At 36.0% G+C, this 25,662-nt stretch overlaps 2 protein-coding genes across 4 annotated transcripts in view; both read right to left on the reverse strand.

The window, feature by feature from the left end:
- The window catches only part of CLCC1 (chloride channel CLIC like 1), a 29,424-nt gene extending 24,917 nt beyond the window's left edge, over positions 1–4,507 (reverse strand). For both annotated transcript variants that reach the window (XM_083358503.1, XM_083358504.1), the window contains exons 1-2: positions 4,236–4,507; positions 756–890 (exon numbers count right to left, since the gene is read on the reverse strand). In XM_083358503.1, coding sequence (XP_083214629.1) covers positions 756–890; positions 4,236–4,310 — 210 coding nt within the window. In that variant the 5' untranslated portion in view covers positions 4,311–4,507. The remainder of the gene's footprint in view (positions 1–755; positions 891–4,235) is intronic.
- Positions 4,508–6,562: 2,055 nt separating this feature from the next.
- The window catches only part of WDR47 (WD repeat domain 47), a 40,809-nt gene continuing 21,709 nt past the window's right edge, over positions 6,563–25,662 (reverse strand). The window contains exons 6-16 of one of the 2 annotated variants that reach the window (XM_083360597.1): positions 24,886–25,012; positions 22,357–22,535; positions 21,934–22,164; positions 20,694–20,769; positions 17,327–17,487; positions 14,608–14,688; positions 10,891–11,060; positions 9,524–9,694; positions 9,109–9,240; positions 8,381–8,599; positions 6,563–7,973 (exon numbers count right to left, since the gene is read on the reverse strand). In XM_083360597.1, coding sequence (XP_083216723.1) covers positions 7,831–7,973; positions 8,381–8,599; positions 9,109–9,240; positions 9,524–9,694; positions 10,891–11,060; positions 14,608–14,688; positions 17,327–17,487; positions 20,694–20,769; positions 21,934–22,164; positions 22,357–22,535; positions 24,886–25,012 — 1,690 coding nt within the window. In that variant the 3' untranslated portion in view covers positions 6,563–7,830. The remainder of the gene's footprint in view (positions 7,974–8,380; positions 8,600–9,108; positions 9,241–9,523; positions 9,695–10,890; positions 11,061–14,607; positions 14,689–17,326; positions 17,488–20,693; positions 20,770–21,933; positions 22,165–22,356; positions 22,536–24,885; positions 25,013–25,662) is intronic. The other variant, XM_083360596.1, reaches the window with a different exon arrangement.

Consider the following 25,662-nt stretch of genomic DNA (forward strand, 5'->3'; position numbering starts at 1 on the left):
TGGGACGAGTAACAGGCGCTCACTCTGCTACGCGGCACTCGGGATTCGACCCGCCAAACTGCCGATCTTCTGATCGACAAGCTCAGCGTCCTAACCAACTGAGCCACCGCGTCCCATATATATATATATATATATATATATATATATATATATATATATATATATATATATATATATATATATATATATATATATATATATATATATATGAATCAAATGTTAACTATTTAGATTACCTTGCTAGGCCCCAAACATGGGGCAAATCTTTATTTCCTGTTTTCAGGCTATCTTGAAGGCCATCGAACAGGCTGTAGTCACACCGGACAGTTCATATATTTGTGTAAATTACTAACAAAGAATTAAAGGGAAACTGAGATGCATTTCTGACTCTTTAGTCTTCATCAGTCAGCTATACCCTTCTGAGATTCGAACCTGGGCTGATTGCATATTAGGCAGTGTTATTTACCTCTTGAGCCACAGGATCTCTCTCGCTTTGTTAGCTTTCTGCAAGGGGAGATATGAATCAAATGTTAACTATTTAGATTACCTTGCTAGTCCCCAATAGTTTGCTAATTAACTGAATTTGATGACTGTTCTTCCAAAAAAGGAAGTATTCCGGATATGTAAGTTAAGGTAAGGTAAACAGCTCCTAACTAAACCCTAGAGATGACCTTGAATTTGTGTCATAAAGAAAGAATACTTATTTATTACATTTATATTACTATCCAAAGCGACTTCAATATCTCTACCCTTACCTTGTCAGGCTTTCGCATTGTACCTGACGCTGCATCATAATTCAACATGTCTGTTGGATCAATCCAATCATCATTCTGAGCTTCACTCCTTCCTATCAGCAGGACTGGATTCAGGAGCAAATAAAGCAGCATCCTCTGTCAGGAAGCACATTGGATGATTTTAGCAAAATGCAGGAGGCAAACTCAACCATCTAGTGCTCAACATTTTCCAGGTTATTGAATCATCTGGCTACAACAAGCTATCTCCCAGCAACGCATGACCCAACCTCTGCTCAAAAGAGGAGTATTTATTTGTGTACCTATTTACATAAACTAACTTGGTTACATCCTTTTGGCAATTATGGGAGGCTGAACAGGGAAGAATTCACCCCTAGTCAGTTCCACAATGCTGTTGAATAAATATCACATAACCCCATATTTGATTTCTCTATTCAAAGAGAAATGATTAAACAGCTTTCACTTTCACAATGAATTAGTAGTATCCAGAATTCACTTAAAGAACTTAGGGTAGAATACATCCTCTTTTTAAATTATGTAAAGGGAAAGACAAGCCAACCACAACAACTGAAAAGAAAAAGACCAGAAGAGTGTTTCCCCCCCCCTCCCGTAATAAATAATACTTTCTATCAGTAAAATAATTAGTTTGCTGGACTGGATGCGTTTGCATGAGTAAAGTTTGTGTTTATTGTTTCACTATCTATTATCTGTTAATTAATCTTAGAATATAAACTTCTCAAAATAGACATTAGAGGACTTTAGAACCTAAATTCCAGCTCTTAAAATTTTAACACCGACGTGTTTTCTTCTTTATTAAATTGTATACGTGAGCTTGTCTATTCAGCAGAAGTTGAAAAAAGATAAAACATATCACTTCCAAAAAATTATTAAAAGTCCTATTTGAGCTAAGACTATAAAATAAGAAAATAGAATTGTTACCTATGTGTACAGTGACTATATAAGCTTGAAAAAGGGGGAAATTTGAAAGAGGTTCACAAGGATAAAAAATTATTGTTTATGTTTATAACTTTTGCTCTACAAAGGAAAATTCAAGAACAAAACCAAGAAAAGATGAAGAAATATATATATAGATAAATGCTATGAATAAATGGTTGTTCTATGTAGCAGACATCCCAAAATTGTAAGACAAGATTGTAAATTAATATTCCAAGTGAAAGTTTTGCCCAATTTGCTATCTTTTAGGTAGCTTGGAGTACAGTATATTTCTCATCACCCCCAGTATATTTCTCATCCTGCCCTTATTTACAGGATACCATAGGCACCAGGCTAGAAAATGGTAGACAGCGAGTTCAACTCCCGCTTTAGCCGTGAAAGCCAGCTGGGTGAATTTGGGCCAGTCACTCTCTTAGCCCATCTCACCTCAGAGTTGTTGTGGGGACAATAGCAGGACAGTTATTTGATATAAATATCTTTCTGCTTTAAAAAGGAGAGCTCAAATAAACATTTCTTGGGAAGCACAGCCCATCTTGTTGGATTTCCAGATCTTTAAAGAACAATAGGAGCAGAGACAAGTATTAGATACCTTCACCGCCTTGTTTATAAAAATAATAAAGGTGTGATAATAATAAATAAAATAATAGAAGTTCTATTCCCCTTTGAAGAGCCTCAGGTTAGGATGGATAAAGAAGGAAAATTAATAATGGAGTCACCTCCACAAGATGGGCGTTTAATAAATGATAACAATAAAAAGTAGTAATGCAATCCCATGTGCCTACAGTTACTTTCATTTAATGACCACAACTGGGACTGGCAATTTAGTCATTAGGTTAAGCAATCACTAATTGAATCCACGAGTGTGCTTTTGATTTTATTTATACCTTCCTTCACTTTACAGACCTGCGAAGGTTCTAAAGTTTCTTTTTCATCACTGTTGTAACTTGAATGGTTGCTAAACAAGGCAGACGATAAATGAGAACTACTTGTATAAAACAGCCAATTTTAAGTCAGTCAAGAAACGTCCCTGTGTGACTTTCCCAGTCATACTCTCAGCCACACCTACTCACAAAGTTGTTGGGGGGGGCATACAGGAAAAAGCAGCACTTCCTGCAGTGCCTTGAACTCAGGATTGAAAGATAAAATACACACCCACTTAATGAATAGATAACCATATTTACTGCCCATTCAGAAAACTTGAGTACAAATGAAACAATGCCCCTTTGCATCAAGAATCCTTTTCAGTTGCTGGAATCAATAAGTAACACAGGTAATCCTCGACTTACGCTCACAATTGAGCCCAAAATTTATATGGCTCAGCAAAACAGTAAAGTGAATTTTGTCCCGTTTTTAAGACCTTTCTTGCCACCGTTGTTAAGTGAATTGCCGCAGTTTATTAAGTCAGTAACATGGCTGCTAAGTGAATCTGGCTTCCTCATTGACTTTGCTTGCAAGAAAGCCACAAAAAGCAATCCCACGACGCCATGTCAGTCAGTCGCCAAATGGCCAAATTTTGATCACATGACCACAAGGATGCTGCAACGGTCGTTCAGTGTGAAGAACGGTCCTCAGTCATTTTTTTCCAGTGCCATTGTAACTTTGAATGAACTTGTTAAATAGTGGGTTCTTGGGTGCTGGAATGACGAGGTGAGGCTGAGTACAGGAAAACTCATACTTTTTATTTCTTGCTGGAAACTGTACTGGAGCAAGGGCTGCAACCAGCCGCAATATGTAGTCTAGCCCAGGGGTAGGCAACCTCGGCTCTTTTATGACTCATGGACTTCAACTCCCAGAATTCCTGAGCCAGCCTGGCTCAGGAATTCTGGGCGTTGAAGTCCACGAGTCATAAAAGAGCCGAGGTTGCCTACCCCTGGGCTAGCCGCTAGGAGGCAGCCAATAGGTTTGAACCACCCATTGCCGCCTGGAGATAGCCAATGGCAGTCCGGGTTGCTGGAAAGCCGTTAGCTGTAACACAAGAGCCCAGTACATAACAGAACTGTAGTGTTAACATGTGTCAAATAAATGTACACTTTGCCCTTTTTTTATTACGATGAATCGAAGCCGTAGATACTGACAGGGCAAAGCCAGGGCAGGAGATTTGTAGGGGAAAGGTGCCTTGCCTGGCTGCGGATAATGGGAGTCCTGCGCCCGTTTCCCTCCCTCCCCCTCCACACCCAAAACCATGCGAATCCCCGAAAGGTGGCTGCACGCTTAACAAGCTGCGTATCCGCCACCCACACAGGCTCATTTTAAAAGTTGAAGCCTCTTGACTGGGCGGGAAAACGTGCTGACAGAACTCCCTGCAGGAAACGTTTTCCTTCAAAGAATGCGCGCAGGCACAGAGGGGCAGCCTCACTTGGGGCGGCGTCCCCCCCCCCCACGAGCGCAGAGGGCTCCTGCTTTTTCCCGCGTCTCCCCACCCCCACCCTCACCCTGCCCTCATCCCACTCGCTTTCCTCGCCGCCGCCTTTCCGCCGCTGTTTCTCTCCGCCCGTTTTTTTTGTTTTTTTTGTTTTTTTTTTTTTTTACCAAAACGCTTCTGCCTGGCGAAGGAGGCGGCGTTGGGCCCCTGGCGCTGGGTCGTCTGAAATGCAGAAGTTTCATGCGGGCATCCCGCGTTGCATTTCGGGAAATCTAACATGGCCGATAACGGAGGCGGAAGGTTTGCGGAGCGAAGCTTCGGGTTAGCTGAACGTTTCCGCTCAGGGTCCGAAGCTGTGACTGAACAAGATAAGAGGAACCGCTGTCTGCATGCCAGGATGGCTGCTTGCGGCCTCGCTTTTGGAGATCCTGAGTGGGAGTTACTACCTCGTTGATACTGCAAAGATGGCACTAGGACAGGGGTAGGCAACCTCGGCTCTTTTATGACTCATGGACTTCAACTCCCAGAATTCCTCAGTCAGCGTAGCTGACTGAGGAATTCTGGGAGTTGAAGTCCATGAGTCATAAAAGAGCCGAGGTTGCCTACCCCTGCACTAGGAAAAGCTAAATATCAGGCGGAGAAAAATGGTTTTTTTTTCCTCATTTACAGTACTACAGTACACACCGGGAGGCCGGTGTGTGGTGTAGTTGGTTCACGTGGTGTGGTAGGATGGAGGGTTTGTTGTCACTGTGTGGTTCACATGGTGTGGTAGGATGCTTTGTTGTCACTGTGTGTTGGGGGGAGAGAGCAGGGGGGGAGAGGCTCAGCTAATCTCAATGTACACATGTACTTTGACAATAAAGGTTTATTTATTATTACTATGCCTTTTCCACAAGAAGAGGTCTCTTAATTTAAGAGATTTTTTAGGATTATAGCGCATTCCGGGTTCTATGGAGTGCTTAATCTTTATTGCTGAAATGATTGGAGACCAAACTTGCTCAAAGGTTTTCTTCTCCTGTGCGGGTTGTATACCGTATCTACGGTACCCTGGAATTAGGGTCTATTTTAAAGGATCTACTTAAAAGTGAATTAGGTTTGTTAGGCATACAACTTATCAAAGTAAGTCTTTTGATAAGGCATACCAATTAAATCATACTCTCCTTTGGAGTTTCGTGGGGGGTGATTCCTAGGCATTGTGGTACCAGCTAAAAGGTCCTTTCTATTCAGCAGGCGTTTTGGTACAGTTAGCTTTAAAAATCATTTTTTTAAAAAAATTAAGGGTTAGTGCGATATTTTGCGTTTGTTATCTTAAATTGGTGTGATATTTGCTTTTTGTATGATGCCGAAAATCCCGTTGTCATCAGGCAAAATACAAATGTAGCTTTTTCATAATAAAAAAAAAATACTTTGACAAGGAGGTTAAGAGAATTGAATCTCTCTACTTTAGGGATATAATCCAATTAAGACTGTGTAAAAATGTAATATTGTGAGATCTACAGTAACTCTTTATTTTCACCCAGTTAATCTGAGGTGTGGAGATGCGTATCAGATACTGAGGGCACTTTTCAGGTACATGGAGGAAAAAGTCTGCAAATCTGTCCATGAGCAGGGAAGCTGAATGGAGGTGCAAAAGCATCTTAAATAATCAGTGCACAGTTTCTTTCGGAAGCATTTCACTAGTTAGCCATCCATTGTGGGGATCAGGATCAGCTATAAAACCCCTGATCAGGTATAAAACAGCAGTTTCCTGAATAAATATCCCTGGGGAAAAAAGACAGCCTTTTCTGTTTTGCTCCTATCATTAGGGAATATTAGTCCACAGGATGGTGCAAGAATCCTTCCCTTACTGTTTTGTTTTTCAATTTGTTTGTGCTTTTGAGAGAAGTCTCTGCAGTTTTCTTGTTAGGATTTTTAGAAGTGGTTTGCCACTGCCTGCTTGCTAGGGTGATGAGTGAGTGACTGGCCAAGATCCCTCAGCTGGCTTTTGCCTAAGTCAGGACTAGAACTCATGGTCTCCTGCTTTCAAGCCTAGTGACTTAATTACTAAACTAATTTGGCTGTTTTTACCATAATCAAGAAATTCAGAGGGCTTTTAAATGAATACATAGATGACCATCTTTATTATATAGGTGGATTTTATACTGCAGCTCTTATTTTAAAAGGTTTATTCTGCTATAAGCCAAGAATTTTAGGTGCCAAAATGCACATTAATTTTGGCTTTTCAGCGGATGAATCTGTGATAAAGTTTTTAAAAGTACAGATATTTCCATTATATATGCACAGATAAGCCCATCCATGGATAAGCAGCCTTTGAATGTTTATTCAAAATAGCATGAAAAATGTGGTTCACCCTACTGTAGGTAATGATTTTTCATGTTATTTTGGTAAAAATATGAGTGTCAGCTTATTTCTATATCTCCCAATATGCGCGTATACATGGTAGTTATTCCATATGAAGGAAGAAAAAAATATAGCTTAACTTTTCAGGTGTCAAAATCTTTATTGAATTTAAGTACATATACACTTCTATAGTCACCTCAACTTTTTTTTAATGACAGTTCAAAAAGATCTTGCTAGAGTGCACAGCATATATTAATTAGAACCAAGCCTTAAATTTTACTTCAAATAAATAATCCAAATATTAAAAAATTTAATTTAAAAGCAATATAAATGTACAATATGAAAATATAAAACAATACATGAACATAATACTCTAAATATAGAAATAAAATTGCAACTATATTGTATAGTCAGTGCAAGAAATTAAAAGTTCCAAATAAACTTCTGAACTGGGAAATAATTTAGTTTTAGATTATCATGCAGACATAGCATTTCAAGCCATGCTATTGCCTTTAAAATTTGTATGGTATTCTATATATACACAGGAGAAAACTGTGTGTAACCAGAGAATATTTTGAAACATTTTATTATACGGTTTTGCAATGGTGAGGAATGGGCAGTTTAATATATTAATTTTTTTCAACAATGCAATTAGTAATTATAGCAACTTCAGAAAAATTCCTAACTGCATACACACGTGCCTCTGTAGGATTATAGCCACTGATATGAAAATAACTGTACCAACCACACCTAATAGTGTGCTTCCTTTCCTACATTACACAGAGGTATTTTGTTGCATTCGCATCCAGTAATGCTAACGTCACTTCTACCAAAAGCTTGAGTGCTGAACATAATCTAAGTACAGCCTCAAGCTGAGAATCATTTCATATATCTCAATCTCTAGATGGTTACTATGATCAAGTCATCACCTCTTTAGCCATCTTTAGAGTTCATAATTATATGTATTAAACAAAATTTTGATGGGTAAGGTTTTGGACCGCTAATTAAGATAGATGTAAACAACGGACAGCATGGCGTAACAAGACTTATTTGTGTGGATGCTATGATATTGCATGTGATTTCCTTGAACTGTAATTCAGTCTGGATTTTAAAAAAAATATTGTCACTGAGACAAAGACCAGGGAATGCAAATAACACAAAGTGTAAACACATAATTAAATTTAACTTTTGGAGTGCACAGTGACTTTGCAAGAGCTCTTGTAACAAACTTCAGCAACAAGACTAGTAGCTCGTAGCAGCATGAGATCACATGGAAAGCACTGAAAAATAATAATCCACACCAACACATCAACATCTCATTAACAATCAAGTTTCTGTGGGATGCATCTTCCTGCTCAATATGCTGCTTTTCTTATGGACACTCCAGTTGTCTTGTGTGTGCTTTATCCATACAGATTGCCTTTAGCCATTATAACTCCAGAGTTTGACAGTTCTGTCAGCAGAAGATGATAAGAAGGAAAGATCCTGTGTGTGCCATCTGCACTGAATCACTTTGTCCTTATGTTCCCCTACTACCATAGTTGGTAGCTGCTTGGTAAGGTCACCTATGAAAAATAATTAAATATTGCTAAAGGATGTCTGCACACACTGCCATTTATTTTATCTTTGCACATAAACTTTATTTAGTTCAAGATCATTAAAGATGTACTGTGAAATAGTTCAGATGGATTATGCTTCCCCATCCCTCATTTCATTTATTACAAAACAAGTAATTCTATATCGTTTCTGGATGATTCTGGACCATTTGCTGTCTCTCAACCAAACCCACCAGGATTGCTGGTAGGGAAAATAGGAGGTAAAAGAAGTATCAGGCATGTTTACTGCCTTTACTTACTTATAAAAAATACTAAAGGTGGGATAAAAATCAAATAAATAAATTTATGAAGTTGTTCTGAAGATAAGAGATGGGGAGTATTTGTGCTGTTCAGAAATTGTTCAGAAGTGAAATTACCTTGCAGATCTGTGACTTTTATTTTCATGTCATAAGATCCTGTGAGAAGGTAATGAGCTCCAGGGGAGAAGCGAACAGAGCGGACATCACAGGTATGAGGATGATAACTTTGAACCATCCGCCCACCACGAATATCATAAAGCATACAACTGGAATCTTCCTGTCCAGTAGATAGTAGACGGCCACTAGGATCTACAGCTACAGATGCGACAGCACTGCCTAAAAAAAACCAACCCATTATATACTGTAAGCTTGGTTTCAAATCAAGATTTTAATGTAGATTTTCTAAAATACTAGTCAAGATAAAGATGCATTTACAATCATTGGTATCAACGTAGGATCAACTGTATAATACTGTAAGGCAATCTGATTCTGTCTTTGCAACTCTGGTAAAAACAGGAACATTTGATTGAGAAAGCTAAACTTACTTGACAATAAAAGCATGTATAAGTAAAAGTTTAAAGTTATTCTACATTTTTAAATATTTCATACAATACGAGATTGGAACATTGGTCATTAAATATGCCATTTACAAAATAAACATTCTGTAGTACTATTTGAAAAGTCCCTCTAATAATAGTGTTAGATGTCTAACAAAAGATTCCCAGTATTTGCTCAAATTTATGAAGAAGCTGTTCCTTTTCATGACAATCTCCATCTTCTGCACAATAAATATATTGAACAATTGCCACCAATAAGGGTTTTTAGGTCAGTATCAGTAAGCATACCAGTTCCATGAAATGTTGTTCCAACAACTCGAACACAACTTGGTACTCTGAGATCCCAGAATCTCACAGTCTTGTCTTGGGATCCAGATGCTATCATCCATCCACTCCATGTATAAAGTGCTAAAATGTGACCTGCATACAACAGATACTGATTTTATTCGCTGCAGTTTTTAAAAAGCTATTAAATTCTACAGCAACAGCACTTAGACTTATATACCGCTTCATAGTCTTTACAGCCCTCTCTAAGCGGTTTATAATCAAGAAACACTTAAGCCACAACAAGGGAGACTATAAGAGGTATTTGTAACTTTTTATCTTTATGTTTTTAATGTATAGTATGCATTTTAAACTATTAAACTTTTCATATGGCAAGATATTTTAGAAAGCTAATGATTCTGATGAGCTGTGAACATACCGGTATGGCCACTCAAAGCATGGAGACCTTGCCCTCGCTGGCAGTCTGTGGTATAAATGTTACAATCACCAGCTCCAGCACTTATTAAAATGGCACCACCACTTTCAGGACCTTCCATAAAAGCTAGATCTCTAATAGTGCCATCATGCATGCTAAATTCCAGATCAGGCCCTAAAAGCATTAGAACAGGAAAAATATAAAGAAATACATTTTTAGTACAGGGAAGGTTTACTAAGCATTTAAGGAATTTTAAGACACTGTGAAAATGATCAAAAACTTGGTTGTGAAATGCTGAAAAACAAATAGACCTTCAATTCTTTAAAATGTATAGTTAATGTGTTTTAACAAACTTCAACCAGGACAGGCTGTGGTTTTGAAAAAGACTCTTATCAGGCTTACCTGGCAGCATAGCAGGAATCTGTATAAACATTTAATCAGTGGGAAAAATAATTTTCTTTCCTAATGGTGGGCTTTGTGTTGTGCTGGAGCAAAATTTAAATAGAGACATTCTAGGTACTTAAAATGGAGTTTACCAAACTCCAATTATAATTTTTTTAAAGAGAGTCTACAGTAATTGCAGAAAATTCTAATCAATGGTAGGATTCAAATATGTGAACAACTGGTTCTCTGTGGATGCTACTTCTGGAAGTCCATTCTGGGCTTGGGCAACAGTAACTTAAGGCTGCCGTGTAAAATGAAATCACATTAAACTTCAGTTGAATGGGCTAATGGAGGAAGCTGTGTCCCCATTAATCCATTAAAGAAGTTAATAAATGGCAAATGGCCCTAAAAGGTATTCATATGCAAGAATAATTAATGATAATTACAGTAAACACCTATAAACTGCTATGATTAATAATGGATAACCAAAAATATCTTATTCCATCAGGAGAGCTGCTGCATTTTACTTTTTGTATTATGAACTCACTGAAAGAAAAGGAATGTCATCTAACAATGAATAATCATTTTTGAGGAAAAAGTAATGAATACTTTTTGGGGGCAGAGCCATTATTGCATATATTTGGATAAAACCTGATTTAAGCATTTTATACACAAAATACAGAAGATATTTCAGGTCATCTATAATACAGTAAATATTTTGCCATTCATCAACATTTATTTGTAATTAATTTTATATATAATATGTATGTGGTAGGAATAGAGACAGAGAAATTGATTCTGTCCTAATTTAGGAAAGGAGAAAATGCTATTCAGAATTAGGATTAATCAATGATTCCCTCTGAAAATATTCCAGATTGAAAGGAACAGCTAGTTCTGACTCGGTCACATTATTAGCAAGAGCTATTTTGTTTTTCTTCTATCACCATTGTTCAGATATATTAAAATTTATAATTGCTTGCACTTACCAGTGGCATTACAGCTATCTGCATTGAAAGGCAGCACTTTAACATATTTGTCATTGGAACCAGTAGCCAGCAATTGTCCACAGGGGCTCCATGCTACACAATAGATTGATCCCTTGTGATGTTTGTTCCGTTTGAAACGAACGACTGGTTGTTTTGGAGTGCTATTACCACTAAAAATATTATAAAGATTATAAGGTTATTATATATATATATATATATATATATATATATATATATATATATATATATATATATATCCTTCACTCCGTGTCTCTGTGTGCATGAACATATGTGTGTGAACGTATACAGCCAACTACAATAGTTTCTGCCTTAGTAAGAAAATTGGAAAAGAGTAATTATTTTCACCAAATAATTTTAAATGGTTTAAATAAGATATTAGGAAATAAAATACAAAAAGATAAGTTATTAAATATAAAATAAATGTAACCAGCAGAAGTATATCTAATCATAAAGTTTGAGTTGAAACTAGTTAATTTTCTGTGAATATGAAAACAAAGCTATTTACAGGGAGTCCTTGACTTACAACAGTTCATATAGTGACCATTCAAAGTTACAATGGCATTGAAAAAAGTGACTTATGACCGTTTTTTCACATGACCGTTGCAGCATCCCCACAGTCGCGTGATCAAAATTCAGATGCTTGGCAACTGATTCATATTTATGACGGTTGCAGTGTCCCAGGATCCTGTGATCACCTTTTGTGACCTTCTGACAAGCAGAGTCAATGGGGAAGTCAGATTTACTTAACAACTTTGTTAGTAACTTAACATCTGAAGTGATTCACTTAATTACTGTGGCAAGCAAGTTTGTAAAATGGCACAAAATTCACTTAACAGAAATTTTGGGCTCAATTGTAAATCAAGGACTACCTGTATTTAAACATTTATGTGACTGTTGGTAACACCTCTAAATAATAATAGTAATAATTTATTAAATGTATGTGCCAACTGTTTTTAAAAAGTAAAATAAAGCATAACAAAGTGCCATCATAACTAGCTTTTTTGGTATGTCACGAAAGAATATGTTTGAATTAGAACAGTTTGATTTGCAATTTCTTTCTCACATTATATAATCTGAGTCAACAATATACAATTCTGTGCATATCCATTCAGAAATAAAGCTCAAAGAGATCAGTGATGAATATGGAGGTCTGCAATCTAATTTAGCTGGCTATAAATTATTTTCATTTCAAACTTAATTAAATGTATTTTTAAAAAGTTTTATCCTGTAGTAAAATTGTATTTTATGCTACAAGATCCATCAGTGTTTGTGTGTCTCATAGATCTACAATAAATGAAAGAGAGAGCACTGCTAAAATGATTGGGGAAGCAATATGTAGGATGGACATTTCGTTCCTTCCCTGATGTAATTCCAAATTAAAGAATGCTGTGGTGTCTGTCTTTTTCCCCAGTCTAAAGTCATTTGCTGAAATTTCCATTAATTTCAAATAAAAGGCTATTCATATATTTACATCAAAAGAGGAGATGGGGGAATCTTGGCAAGAAATTATTGACCTTCGTCCTTTCCCAACTTGGGATTTATTAGCTATGCTTCAAAACTGTTTAACCTTCACATCTTACCTAGGTTGTTTTACATTTTTAAACTAAAGCATTTCCAATTTATTATTCTTATTTTCATATGTGTGTGTGTGTGTGTGTGTGTGTGAAATATTTGTCAAGTCATTTGAATATTCAAATGAATATTCAAATGACTTGACAAATATTTAACACATATATCTCCCTTGCTTCTTAGCTAATAGAGAAAGAACCTGTGGCTCAGGAAGTTAAAGCAACTGCCTAATATATAATCAGCCCAGGTTCGAATCTCAGATAAAAAGGGTATGACTAACTGATGAGAACATAAGAAGTTTGAAATGATCATATTAGCCTCCCTAAAATTCTTTATATACATTCAGGTTTTTCCCCACGTAGAATTGGAGGTATCCGGGCAATGTTTTGACGAAATCTCATCTGTCATCCTCAGGCTGGTGACTTCAGCTTCATTCTTCTGGGAGAACACAGCCAAGCCTCCACTCACAGCACCCCCTCTGGCAGTTTAAAAAAGAGGAACAAACAGCCACTACCACACACTTCTCCCAGAAGAACGAAGCTGCAGTCACCAGCCTGAGGATGACGGATGAGATTTTGTCGAAACGTTGCCCTGATACCTCCAATTCTATGTGGGGGAAAAACCCGAATGACCAAAGATCTACATGCACGCACACACACACACACACACACACACACACACACATACACACACCCCACATAAGAGTAAACCTTGAAATAATTTCTATATTCCTAGCTTGTTCTCTCATTCCAGCAAAATCTATTGGCCTATCATTCTCCTATAAAACACGACTAATTCAACTGCTGAATCAATCTTGTTGCAGTGTACAGATTTTTTTAAAAAAAATAATAGGATTTTTTTTTCTACAAAGACTATGGAACCCAAATCTTGCAACACTGGGCTAATGCAGAATGGGAAGTTTTTGATCTCCCAAATCCAGTGCTCAGGAATTTGAGCACTGGAACTAATGATATACAAATCTTTTCACATATAAAATCCACTTCCAGGATTCCAAAACTTTTTGTATATAAGCAGAATAGTAGGGCTTATGGAATGTTGCTAATGTAAATCAATCTAGAGTCATAGTACTTGCTGATATATTAGAAATCATCCACAGTTCAATCAATAAAAAGAGATTTACTTTCTGTCTCTACATTTTGTTCCATTGAGACAACAACTTGCTGAAAGAGGAGTTAAATGATTCCACTGTTTGAAATAAAATCCATACCTAGCTATCAAATCCAATCCATATTAATACCACTTTGTGGTAACAGTTTCTGGAATTTGTTGGAATGCATAAAATCAATTTTGTCAGAGAACTTTTCTATAACTGCCCTCACCTTGAACAGCAACTTTTAACCACCTTTGTAATTCAAAGAACAAAACAACAAAAAGCTCAGCATTTTTATTTATAGTTAGAATATGTGCAACAGAACAGATCCACTTCTAATATTATAGGAGCGAAGGTTAATTTATACGATTGGACTGCCCAAAATAATTTTTGCAATCTATATAGTTAAAGTGGAAAGAAAGACTAACATTTATTTTCTTAAGCCACTTGAGACAGTGACTTGAGATAGCAAAGGCAAAGTATTATATGCACGAAAACAAATTGATGTATAAGAAAACCAATTTAGCCATATGCAGATACAATGGCTCATAACTATAATGCTAATGAAAGTGTAATAATGCCTAGCATTATTTTCTTTTTCTATACAAGCATAACCATAACCAAAACAGTCCCAAGGAAAGAGACATTTGACAGTCATTTACAGGCAGCTATAAAATGTACATATGTAAAACATGTATGTAAAAGTAATGACATAATACTCGGCTGTTGAACTGAGCAAATAAAAGAGGATGCTAATATAGCAACGGAGAGCTAATATAATCAAGACATTTTTAACAGTAGCATTTTTTAAAAAAAAAAGAATCATGACACAGAAGCTGAAAAGTGGAGCAGTGTATTAAGTTATAAAAAGTGAAGAAAAAAAATGGCCCAAACATATAGAGAAGGCAATATATTTACATGTGGGAAAGCGCATAATGGAAAAGCCAAAAGAAAAAGAAACCCAATGAACTAAAAACTCCAAGGTGTAGGTAAGAGGAAATAAATAAACTAGTTACTTTGTTGTCATCTTTACAGAAGAAGAGAGCGCAGATCTGCCTAAGTCAAATACGAGTTTTTGAGGAACAGCAGTGGAGGAGCTAAACAACATATAAGCAAATAGTTACAAAGAGACTAGAAACATACTTCACAAGATATCCTATGTGAGCTAACACACTTATAGCATTTTCAGTGTTACATGGTGAAAGCTGGCTTGTGATGGGTCACACAAAAACACACACTGGGCCAATATTTTATACAACAAACTGACAACTAATTGATGAAGCAGCAAGTCATGTAATCTAAGGCACAGTCATTATTGAGGTTCCCTTTTGCCATGCTTGGCAGCCACACAAGACAATGAAGATTGACGAAACTCAGCGAGAATGATGGAACCATTGAACCAATTTAAAATTACCTTCCTTACTTTCTAAATTTCTTACTTTACAGAAAGATACAAATGAAAAATGAACCATGATTCCAAATGCATTTTCAGTAGTCACAATGTCTTTAACGGAACAATTTGTTCGTTAAAGTCAACAATATAAGGCATGCTATTGGTCACCCGTGCATGATAATTTGACTGCTAGTATCAAAATTAGAGGAAAGATATTATAGATAGTCCTCATTTCCCAACCACAATTGGGGCTGGCTACTCTGTCACTATGTAACACCGTTATAAAGTGAAAAGTCATGTGACTGGAATGACTTACGACATCGGTTCCACTGAAGTTAAGTGAATCACTGCAGGTCATTAAGTGAAATATCATGTTACTGCATCCTCCAACTTCCTGCTGGCTTTCCCACTGACTCTGTTGAAAGCCAGTTATAAAGGTTGCAAATGGCGATCATGTGATCACAGGATGCTGCAACATTCATAAATGTGCAGTGCTTGCCAAATGTTCTAATTGCAATCATGTAACTGCAAGGAGGCAACAGTTACAATTTTGAGGACCGATTGAAAGCCTCTGTTTTCAGCACCATCATAACTTCAAACAGTTGTTGAATTAGCAGTTGATAAGTGAGGACTACTTATTTTTTAACACCAGTAAAATTAAGAAATGTAACTGGTTTAACTCTTGGGCTAGGGATAAAATAAAGACAATATTATAGGAGTATTCATTTTAAAAAAAGATTTGTCAGGGTATATTTTTACCACAGTTAAGTACAAGGTGGAAATGTGCTATGCATTTTTTCTTTTCCTCTCCTTGCAGCAAAGGTGTATCTTGTTTGTCATTTTTCCTTTCCTTAATTTTAAGATTAAATTTTTTTTGCACGAAAGCATGTGAGACCCACTGCCTAATCTCTACCATGTGATACTTAATCAATTTACATTTTAAAATGAATCAATCAAATTCTTACTTTCTGAACCAATAAGCAATGGGCAGCAAACAAGTTGAATATGACTTTTGGTATATATTTTATAAATGTCCTGAAATAACAGGAAAACTGTACAGAAAAAACGTTTATGAATCTTAGCATGTTCAAAAATGTATTTGAAATTTTAGGGATTTTTTTTATGAAATGTAAACTGAAATAGAAGTAAGATGGGACTTGTGCTTGAAACAATACAACTAAATAGTAAAAATACACTATTATCAAAAAAGTCAGCTGCTTTTATTGATAAAAGCTAAATTTTGACTTGTCTCAATGAAGTTTAATATAAATTTATTTATTTATTTTATTTTAATTCCATTTATATCCCGCCCTTCTCCGAAGACTCAGGGCGGCTTACAAATCACCTCAAAGTATTGTTATTTAGGCTATTATGTTAAAAAATTCCCATTTATATCATATTATTACAATAAAGTATTAATTGATGTTTTTGTTATTTATTACTGGATACTAAAGGTATTTATCCAATTAAGAATTTTACTGAATTTTTTTGTCTATGTGTGTATGTATGTGTGTTGTAAATCTAGGTTTATTTGAAGCTGAGCTAATCTCCCAGAGAAAGATATACTAGAAAAAAGACCTGATTTTTAATCTGCTTCATCTAGCATCAACAACAACCTTAAGAAATTATGTACTGGTACTAAAATTATACAGAAAGCCAATTTGGTAGAATAGATAAGGCACCAGGCTAGAAACTGGGGGAGCTGTGAGTTTGAGTTCCATTTTAGGCACAAAGCCAGGCCAATCACTTCCTTTTAACTGACTCAAAGGCACAAAAATAAAAAGCCCACAACCTATAATCACCTACCATGAAAGTGATTAATATGTGTATACTGTATATCTTGTAGTTCAGTGGTTCTCAACCTTTTCTTCACCATAAATCCCCTTTAAGTATCTTTTGTGGCCACTGACCCCCAAGACTCAACTCAAGATTTAAATCATAACGTTTTTTCACGCCTTCACGGACTCCCATTGATGACATCATAGCCTCCCAGGGATCCATGGACCACAGGTTGAGCACCACATGTCTAGTCAATGCATTAATAAAAATCCCCCAAGGAGAAATGGACAAATTGTACTAATTCTTTGCTTAATGGAATTTCACATTGCTACTGAAAGAAAAAATTGAGCCCAATGATGTTTTCTTGAGTGTGAAAAATAAATCTGACTAGAACCTGTATACGTAAAGTATTTCAGATAATATTCTAGTGGTATTAAGTTTTGTATTGTTTCATTACCAGTAAGTTAAAAATAAATGGGGAGAAACAAAAAAAGCAGAGAGCAAGCATGGATGCAAACACTACATGGCGAGTGATGAGAAAAGTCCCGACACATTCTTCGTACCTTGAGTCCTGGAGGTCTGGATAGGCACAGACTCTCAGAGTTTTGGAATTTGAGCCAACAGCATACAGAGTGCCACTTGGATGAAAAGCCACAGCTCTGACAGCTTGTGTATCTTCTAGAGTATTGATACAAATGAACTGTTTCTTTGATTTGTCATCCTGCTGTATAAAAACAGCAATATCAATATGAACTTTTTCTTTATTAGGAGGCATTTATGTACTTCCTCAAGTGTAAAAATTAATGTTTTTAAAATTATATTTTCATTAAACACTTTTGAGAAAGCAAAAAAAAAGGTAAATGACACGTAAAAGTAAAACACAAGGTGAATAAACGGGATATAGCATCACAGAATTAAATGAGACTGGATAAGAATTTTTAACATTTCATTTAGTTTTATATAACAGAGTATCTTGTATCATGTAAAATAATGTAGGTCACTGTGAAAATCTAGTTAGTATGTAAATATTAGTAGCAATAATTAACAATGTGTAAATCATGAAGATAAAAAATTCTAGTAATTTCTGTTTGAAAAAGAAAAGACCAATTGTTATTTAACAGGTCATTCATAATTAAATATTAGACTAAACTTTATTGTAATAAAATTTGTGTTCAGAAAAAGCTAAATTTTAGATGTGGAACAAACTAATACATAGAATTAAAATCTAAAAATGACCTTCAAATTAAATTAAATTCTGTTTTTTATTTACTTTTCAAACACGAAGTTATTTTAGATATCAGTACTCCATATAATTACTAATTCTTTTGCAGAAAGGAAAGTTCGTACTTTCTAATAAAAATATACATAGTTTGTATTAAGAGCTATAAGGTATCTTTGCAGCAGCTATCACATACAAAGATAGATGCAATGTTTAATCAAGATAGAAGACTGGAAAATAAATCCAGCTTTTAGATTTAGTTTCATTCTATTATAAGTCATATTTCAAAATGATGGAAACTTTGCAATATAGTCATAAAATATGAAAAAATGATCTAACCTGGTCATTGCATTTTCAGCCATTTTTGGAATGTGAACTATTCATTTTATCAATCAATACTAAAGTAATATATTAGCAATAAGACATTTTATATCCATCCATTAGCAGTAAAACAAATGGTCTACAGATATCTTAATTGGATTGTAATAGTCAGAATGACGATCACTGTTTTAAAGTTCTGTGTTAAATAGACTATCTTTTAATGATACCTTTACTAAAATATCCACCATGTTTTATCATCCAGCTAACAATTGAAAGCTCCAAATTATTATACAAATTGGTATCAAACATGTTATACAAGTCAGCACCAAACATTTTTTGATGATGTTATCCATTCAGTCGTTTTATGGGCCAGGTGCTCTCCACATCTTCTGATCTTGCATTGCTATTTTTTGCATAATCTGGTGTGATACGCCAGATGTAGAATTCTACAAAGCATAGATGTTTATTCCATCAGTGTCTACGATTATATAAATTTATGAACTGATCAGATGGTACTAGAGATTTGGGCCCATTTTTCCCCGATACTTACAACTGTCACTAGATGTCACCCTATTATAACAATAAATGACAGAATGTTAACTAGCACATTTCAGACTGCAGTCTGCTACAGTATGCTGTTTCAGCATGATGGGGGTGCTCCTTAGAGTGAAGAATGAAGCACACTGTGAATATACGCCAAAACTGTATATTCCCAGTAGAATCACCCAAGGTACAAAGATAATCCCAGCTGTTCAGCTAAAACCAAATGTTTGGACCAAATAAAGTGATTTACAATACAGTGTTGGATCATGGCCTCCTTATCTTGGATGGATCTCAACATGCACCTGAGGAAGAGCTGAGGATCTTTTGGAATATTAACAGTGTTTATAACGCAACTAGGTTAAATCCTTCTGGATGTCTAGCTCCTAATGTTGCCATGCAAGGGGAAAAAATCTGAAGCTACAATGGCAGAATTACAGTCAAATATAGGAAGAAGGGGTGGAAAAGCTCAACACAGTAAAATTTAAGTGAATCAAATTAGCACCAGCTAATTGAAATGGACCTGAATTCGACACTTTTAATCCAAAGACTTTACTGTTTACTACTAAGGACATGAAAAACAAATAAGGAACAATGTTGTTTTCATAATTAGAAAGGATATAGCAAGGACAATACTTGGGTACAATGCAATCAATGATCAAATAATATCAATTAGATTTCACAGACAATCCTTTAATATAACAAGTCAACGATGTCAAACTGTAAAATGTCCCTAGGAAAATACAAATCCCAGAGTGTCTTATTGTCCTAATGAGAAATCTCATAATCTAGCTGGAACTGTAAAAGACTGGATCCATGTTGGCAAAGAAACAAGACAAGCTGTAAATTCTGTCTTTATTTATTAAACCTATATTCTGAATACATGCTGAGCGAGGTTGTATTAGGAGAAAGTGAGCATGGTTTAACACTGGAGAAAGAAACATCAATAATCTATGCTATACGAAGACCTTATTTTGATAGCTGAAAATGCAAATGATCTAGAAGCTAAATGGAAGTAGAACACAATGAAAAAATAGGATTACAATTAGATATTAAACTAAATAAAGTACATAAATAAAGAACAAGCTAATGACATGAGCTACAGTAACCAGCATTAGAGCTAATGATGAAGACACAGAAATAGTATACTTTTGCCTTTCAGAATCAACCACCAACAGTAAAACCAAGAAATATGTCATAGACTAGCACTTGATGTGGAAGGGTGGAAATAAACAGGTAAGAAAATATTTTCAGATGTTGTGACATGCCTATACCTACAAAGATCAGAATCATGCAGACAAAGTTTTCCTTGTGACATTCTGCAGAATCAAAAGTTGGATTTTGAAGAAGCAAAAAAAAAGTATTTCTATTCTTTTTTGGCAATAGAGAAGACTGTTAAGAATACCATGGATAGCCAAATAATAAATGAATGGATTATGGAACTAAATGAGAAGCAGAAATGGCTAGACTCAAATTACTTATTTTGGACATATTTTATATAAAGACCCATCTCCCTTGAGAAGTCTGTAATGCTAGGAAACATGGAAAGAAAAAGAAGGCGGCGACAATCAGCAGCAAGGTGGATTCAATTACAGTGACACCAATGAGAGAGCTGAAGGCTTGGGACTGGAACAGATCATCTTGGAAAAAGTATATCTATGTGGTTGCTAACAGTTGACACTGATTCAATGGCACAATTAATCAGTAAAATAGTATTTACAAACAATTTCTAAATATTTTCATAAATGCCAAGCCGGTAGCAGATTCCAAGGTATAGTTTGGATAGTTGTTTGCGAGAGAGGATCTAAAAGAGCCAAGTCCTGCTATATAAACCCCAGTTGAAATCCTACCTCATCACTTCTTGGTTTTCTTACACTCCCCGAAGAATCTTCATGTTGGGCCTGAATAGCAGCTTGGTCTGGCACTCTGTTTTAAATGCACAAAATTAAATCCAACATAGTGAGATAAACAGATTGTTATCTTTTTAAAATTTACAGAGACCAGAAACCATTCTGATATAATTCAAAGGAAAGAGGGTCAGAACACTAGAAGAGGGATAGGTATGTTGAAATATTTGACATTTGGGGAATAACATACATTTTGAAAATTAGCTTTCATTATTACACCCAAATTACTGCAGACCACTTTCAATAAAACCATCTATCGAAGTCCCTTCTTTTGTTCTGACTTCCTTTGCTTTCTGCTGCTGCCCTCCATTCTTTTTTGCACTTTTGTCTCAAACTATGTATCATGATTTTTCAGCAGTAAACTTCAATTCTTTTTAGATCTAACAGGGTTTTCTCTCTAAAGTGAAAATAATGCAAACTTTGCAATCAATAATTCTAAAAGTCTGCAGGAGTAGCTTGATAGCCTTCAGGAATTTGAGGCATTTTGCTATTTAGCTAGAATTACATTTCATTTAGAATTTGGGATTTTTGTGTCTCTGGTGCCTGTTGATAATAAATCCTTATATGCAGTAGGGGGATTCAAATATGTGAACAACCGGTTCTCTGTGTGGATGCCGCTTCCGGAAGTCCATTCTGGGCCTGGGCAACAAAATATTAGCTACCAGTTCTGCCAAAGTGGTGCGAACTGGCTGAATCCCACCATTGCTTATATGCCCCCAATGAGACAGAAATCCAGGTCAGAGCTTTGTGGATTGAACTGGAAACATATTCCATTGATCTAATTTTGATGAATTGGGAGGGGACATCAATACTAAATTGGGCCTTAATGGCAATATTCTTTATGCAAAACACAAATGCCTTTCTTCCAACCCTGAAGACATTACATATACATACATACATACATACATACAAACATACATACATACATAATCAAAAATTGCAGATCTCAGCCTGGCTCAAATAGCCTCTAGACTAAATCTCCACATACTTAATCGGTGCCTTTAAAGGGGACCCTCTCCTCTCTCTCAGCTCTAGAAAGGAGACAATGGCAAACTTCATCCAAAATCTTATCAAGAAACCTACAGGGAGTTGACCATGCACCCTCCAGGAATCAAAAACTGATTCCAAGTAACTCCCCCCACAAAACACAGTATTTACAGGGACAAAATATTCATCTACTTACATTGGATTTCCATGGACAGGTGATTCTTCAAGAGATGGTATCTGATTACTGGAGCCAAATTTTCGAGGTGTACTTGTGTTAATGTTTGTGTTATCACCAGCTATTCTCTGACTAGAATCTGGGGGAATGGATATATTTCCCTTGGTCCCATTGCATTGCTGGTTTAGTGTCTGCACATCATTTCCCAGATTATCCATGCCCATATTTAATTCACCCAACTTTTGGATAGACCTGTTAGGACATATAAAAAATGTTACTTTCTCATAAACTGCAAGAAGTAAACTAGTCAGAAGGAAAAATTAAAATCAGGTTAAAAGGCTCTTTTTGGCAACTATCACAACTTAATGATTTGTCAACATTTTTGCTATTATTTTGTTATTTGGCAACCCGGAAGTATACAACTAGAAAGTCATTAAAGCCAACCTAGTAAGAAACTGTTCTGTAAGATTCTGTTGTACATCTGAACCATCTTCCTGATTAACTCCTCCTTCTAATAACATTTGTTGATACAATTGTCGTTGTTGTTCTTTTTGCTCTAAGTGTTGTTGATATCGTAACCGCTGTCTGTAATATTCTTGAAACTGCTCTGTTGAATCTCGAAGCTAAAAAAGATTAAATAAGATTAAATATTGCAGAACACTATCCATCATACTCTTATTAGAGTTATTTGCCTCATAAACCTGAATTATTTTTATACAATATAGCAATAAATATTTGGTGATCTTTGTACATTCTGGCCTTATTCTCACTGCATCTATGTACACCCCATTGTTGTGAAAAAACAAAACAATTAACTTTTAGTTAAGTAAACACAACAGATTAAATCTAGCCAAAATCAGAACCAGACATGCACAAAGTAAAATCAACCCATCTCAGACAGTCATACTGTACAAATAGTTAAAGTCAGTAGATTGATTTTGTGTGATTAGTCTTAAAATGTTGGAGAGAAAATGGGTGGACCTCTTGAAGTGCAAATGTTGTAACTTAGTAGCCACTCCACAATGTCCACTGGTTGCAGGGGAACCAAGTTACTTATTCCCATTTCAAAGTATTTGCAGAAATGTCAGAAAGGAAACTAAATAGGAGTAACTGAAAATAGAATTGCTCATGCCTAAACAACTGAAAAAATATTGCATGCTTCCACATGCTTCCAAAAGTAAACAAATAACATTCAAAGAGAGATTCAGCCATGCCTCTTGATCAGGGCTCTTCAAACTTGGCCCTTTTATGACTTGTGGACTTCAACTCCCAGAATTCCTCAACCAGGCACGCTCGCCGAGGAATTCTGGGAGTTGAAGCCCACAAGTCATAAAAGGGCCACGTTTGAAGACCCCTGCGCTTGATAATCAAAATATCTTTAGACATAACTCCTGATTCATGGCAGCTACCTGCCTGCCTTACCTGGAAAATTACCATCACTTTGTAAGTAGAGGAAGGACACTGGACAAGTTCCTTCCCACTGCTAAGTTCACAGTTGTTTTCTTCCTCTCCAAAATTAGGCAAGCATATAGCATAAGCTGTGCCACGCATGCCCTGTTACCCAAAAGGAATAACCTAGGTATAGTTCTGCCCTAAGCATCACTCTCTTCTTCCTAGGCATAGGGCTACTGCTATTAAGCTGGGTTTGTGGCTAAAAAATAGATTTAAAAAATGGGGAAAACACTATCACTGAACAATTGTACCATATAAATGCTCTGTGCCAAATGAGGGAGAAATGTTAAAATCTTGCTGAAGCAACTTTGGATTCTATATTTTTGTGTTCTTTATCATTCGCTGTTTGGCCTTCAAAAAAAGGGAGAGGGCATTTGTCTAATTGGTTACCTTCATGTTATCCTCATGTTATCATCTGCCACAAACGCTGAACTAATCTCAAACCACATAAATGTACACTTTTCAAATTTCTATAAAAAAGATCTTGTTTCTATTTCAGTAAAGACTTGGCTAAATACCTTTTTATTTACAGAATCAGGATTTTTTTTTAAAAAAAGTATCTTCTCTATTGCAGACTTCTATGTTTGGTAGATTCACATCATTCTGAGGGCAGAAGAGCATCCCAAACATTTCAAGATGGGGTTAGAGAAAATAAGGAACAAAGGTCAGATGCACCTTGAATGACCTTGAAGGAAGGGGAAATACTGGGGGTTGCAACAACCAAAGACTTGGAAAATCCAGCTTTTTGGATGACACATTTTCCCCTAAAATCCAGTTTTTTGGATGACACATTTTTCCTATGCTACTATTTGTAGTCCTATTTAATAAATAAATACATTTAATTTCCACTCCCTTACAAATAAAACTGTTTTTAAATACTGGAACTGGGTGCAGGACACAATATAAATATAGTTTCGATCTCAATTTTTCCTTGCATCCATGTGAAATAAAATTAATGGAGTATCGTATGAAGGGAAACATCAAGGAAAGAATTATAGAATCGTATAGTTGGAAGGGATCTTGGAAGACTGCTAGTCCAAAGTCTGCCCACGAAAGGAATCCTCATATCATCCCATAAACCTTTCCTTAAATACTTCCAGTGATAGAGCACCCATGACTGCTGAACCCAGGCTGTTCCTCTCATACCTCTCATGGGGAAGAATTTTTTCTTTAAGTTCTCCCTTTGTGGACTTTCCTGCCTCACCCTCAGAAGCTATGGAGAATAAATTCACCTGTCTTCCTTGTGACAACCCTTCAAGTATGAAAAAGCTCCATTTTGTAGTCTTCTCTTCTTTAAGCTAAACATAGCAGCTACTTTAACAGTTTTTCATAAGATTTAACTCCAACCACCCCCCACCCCACCCCCCCACCCCGGTTGCTCTTCTCTGCACTTTCTAATTCCTCAATGTCCTCCTTGTATTGTGGTGATCAGAATGGGATATAGTATCCAGGTCCAATTTAATCAGTACAGCATAGACCAAAATATTCAGAAGGCCTTTATTTGAAAGTTTTAAAAAATACCTCATTTTTTTCTTGCTTAGTTGGTCCTTGGTTCTGGGTTCCATTTGCTGCCTCTTTTTCTGGAAACGAATTCTGGTGTGCCGTCTCATTGCCAGATGAATTATGGGAATCCACAGGAGTTTCACATCTTTCATGAATACAGAGACCAGAAACATGTCCTTGTTTTTTTAGTATTTTTTTTCTTTAAAATATAGCTCAAATGTTGAGATAAATAGATTGACTGTATGCCAAAACCACAAGCCCTAACATTTAAACTTCAGGTAGAAAATGCTTAATATAGTTACAATAATAATATATTTCCCTACTTTTACTTCCACACTATGTTCTGTGCTGATCTGAGAGGACAGGTGGTCAAGGGACACAATTAAAATGACTCAAAATTTTACACCACAGAGTGTGCAAATTATGTAAAGTATGTGCATGTAAAATACGAGGTTGGACCTGGGTAGGATTCTCTCTCAGGACAACCATTAGAAGGTTTTCTTCTCTAGAAAATAGCAGAGAGCTGGATTGTGGCTTGTGGCATAGAACTGCCCATAATACTTTAACATATACAGTAGAAACCTTGGATAAGAAACGTTGCTTTCTGATTACCCTTTAATAATTTCTTATTATATAGTGACTGCTATTCTACCGTAGCTAAACTACAGGCTTTCCACATAACTAGTTGTTAAATGTTGAGTGGTGAGCACCTTGAAGAGATGTCTCTGCACCTTCACAAAAATGAGATGTTTCAAGCAGTCAGATGCCTTGGACGAACACAAAGCGTTCATTGCT

Source organism: Vipera ursinii (assembly GCF_947247035.1).
Source record: "Vipera ursinii genome assembly, chromosome: 3".
Lineage (NCBI taxonomy): Eukaryota > Metazoa > Chordata > Lepidosauria > Squamata > Viperidae > Vipera > Vipera ursinii.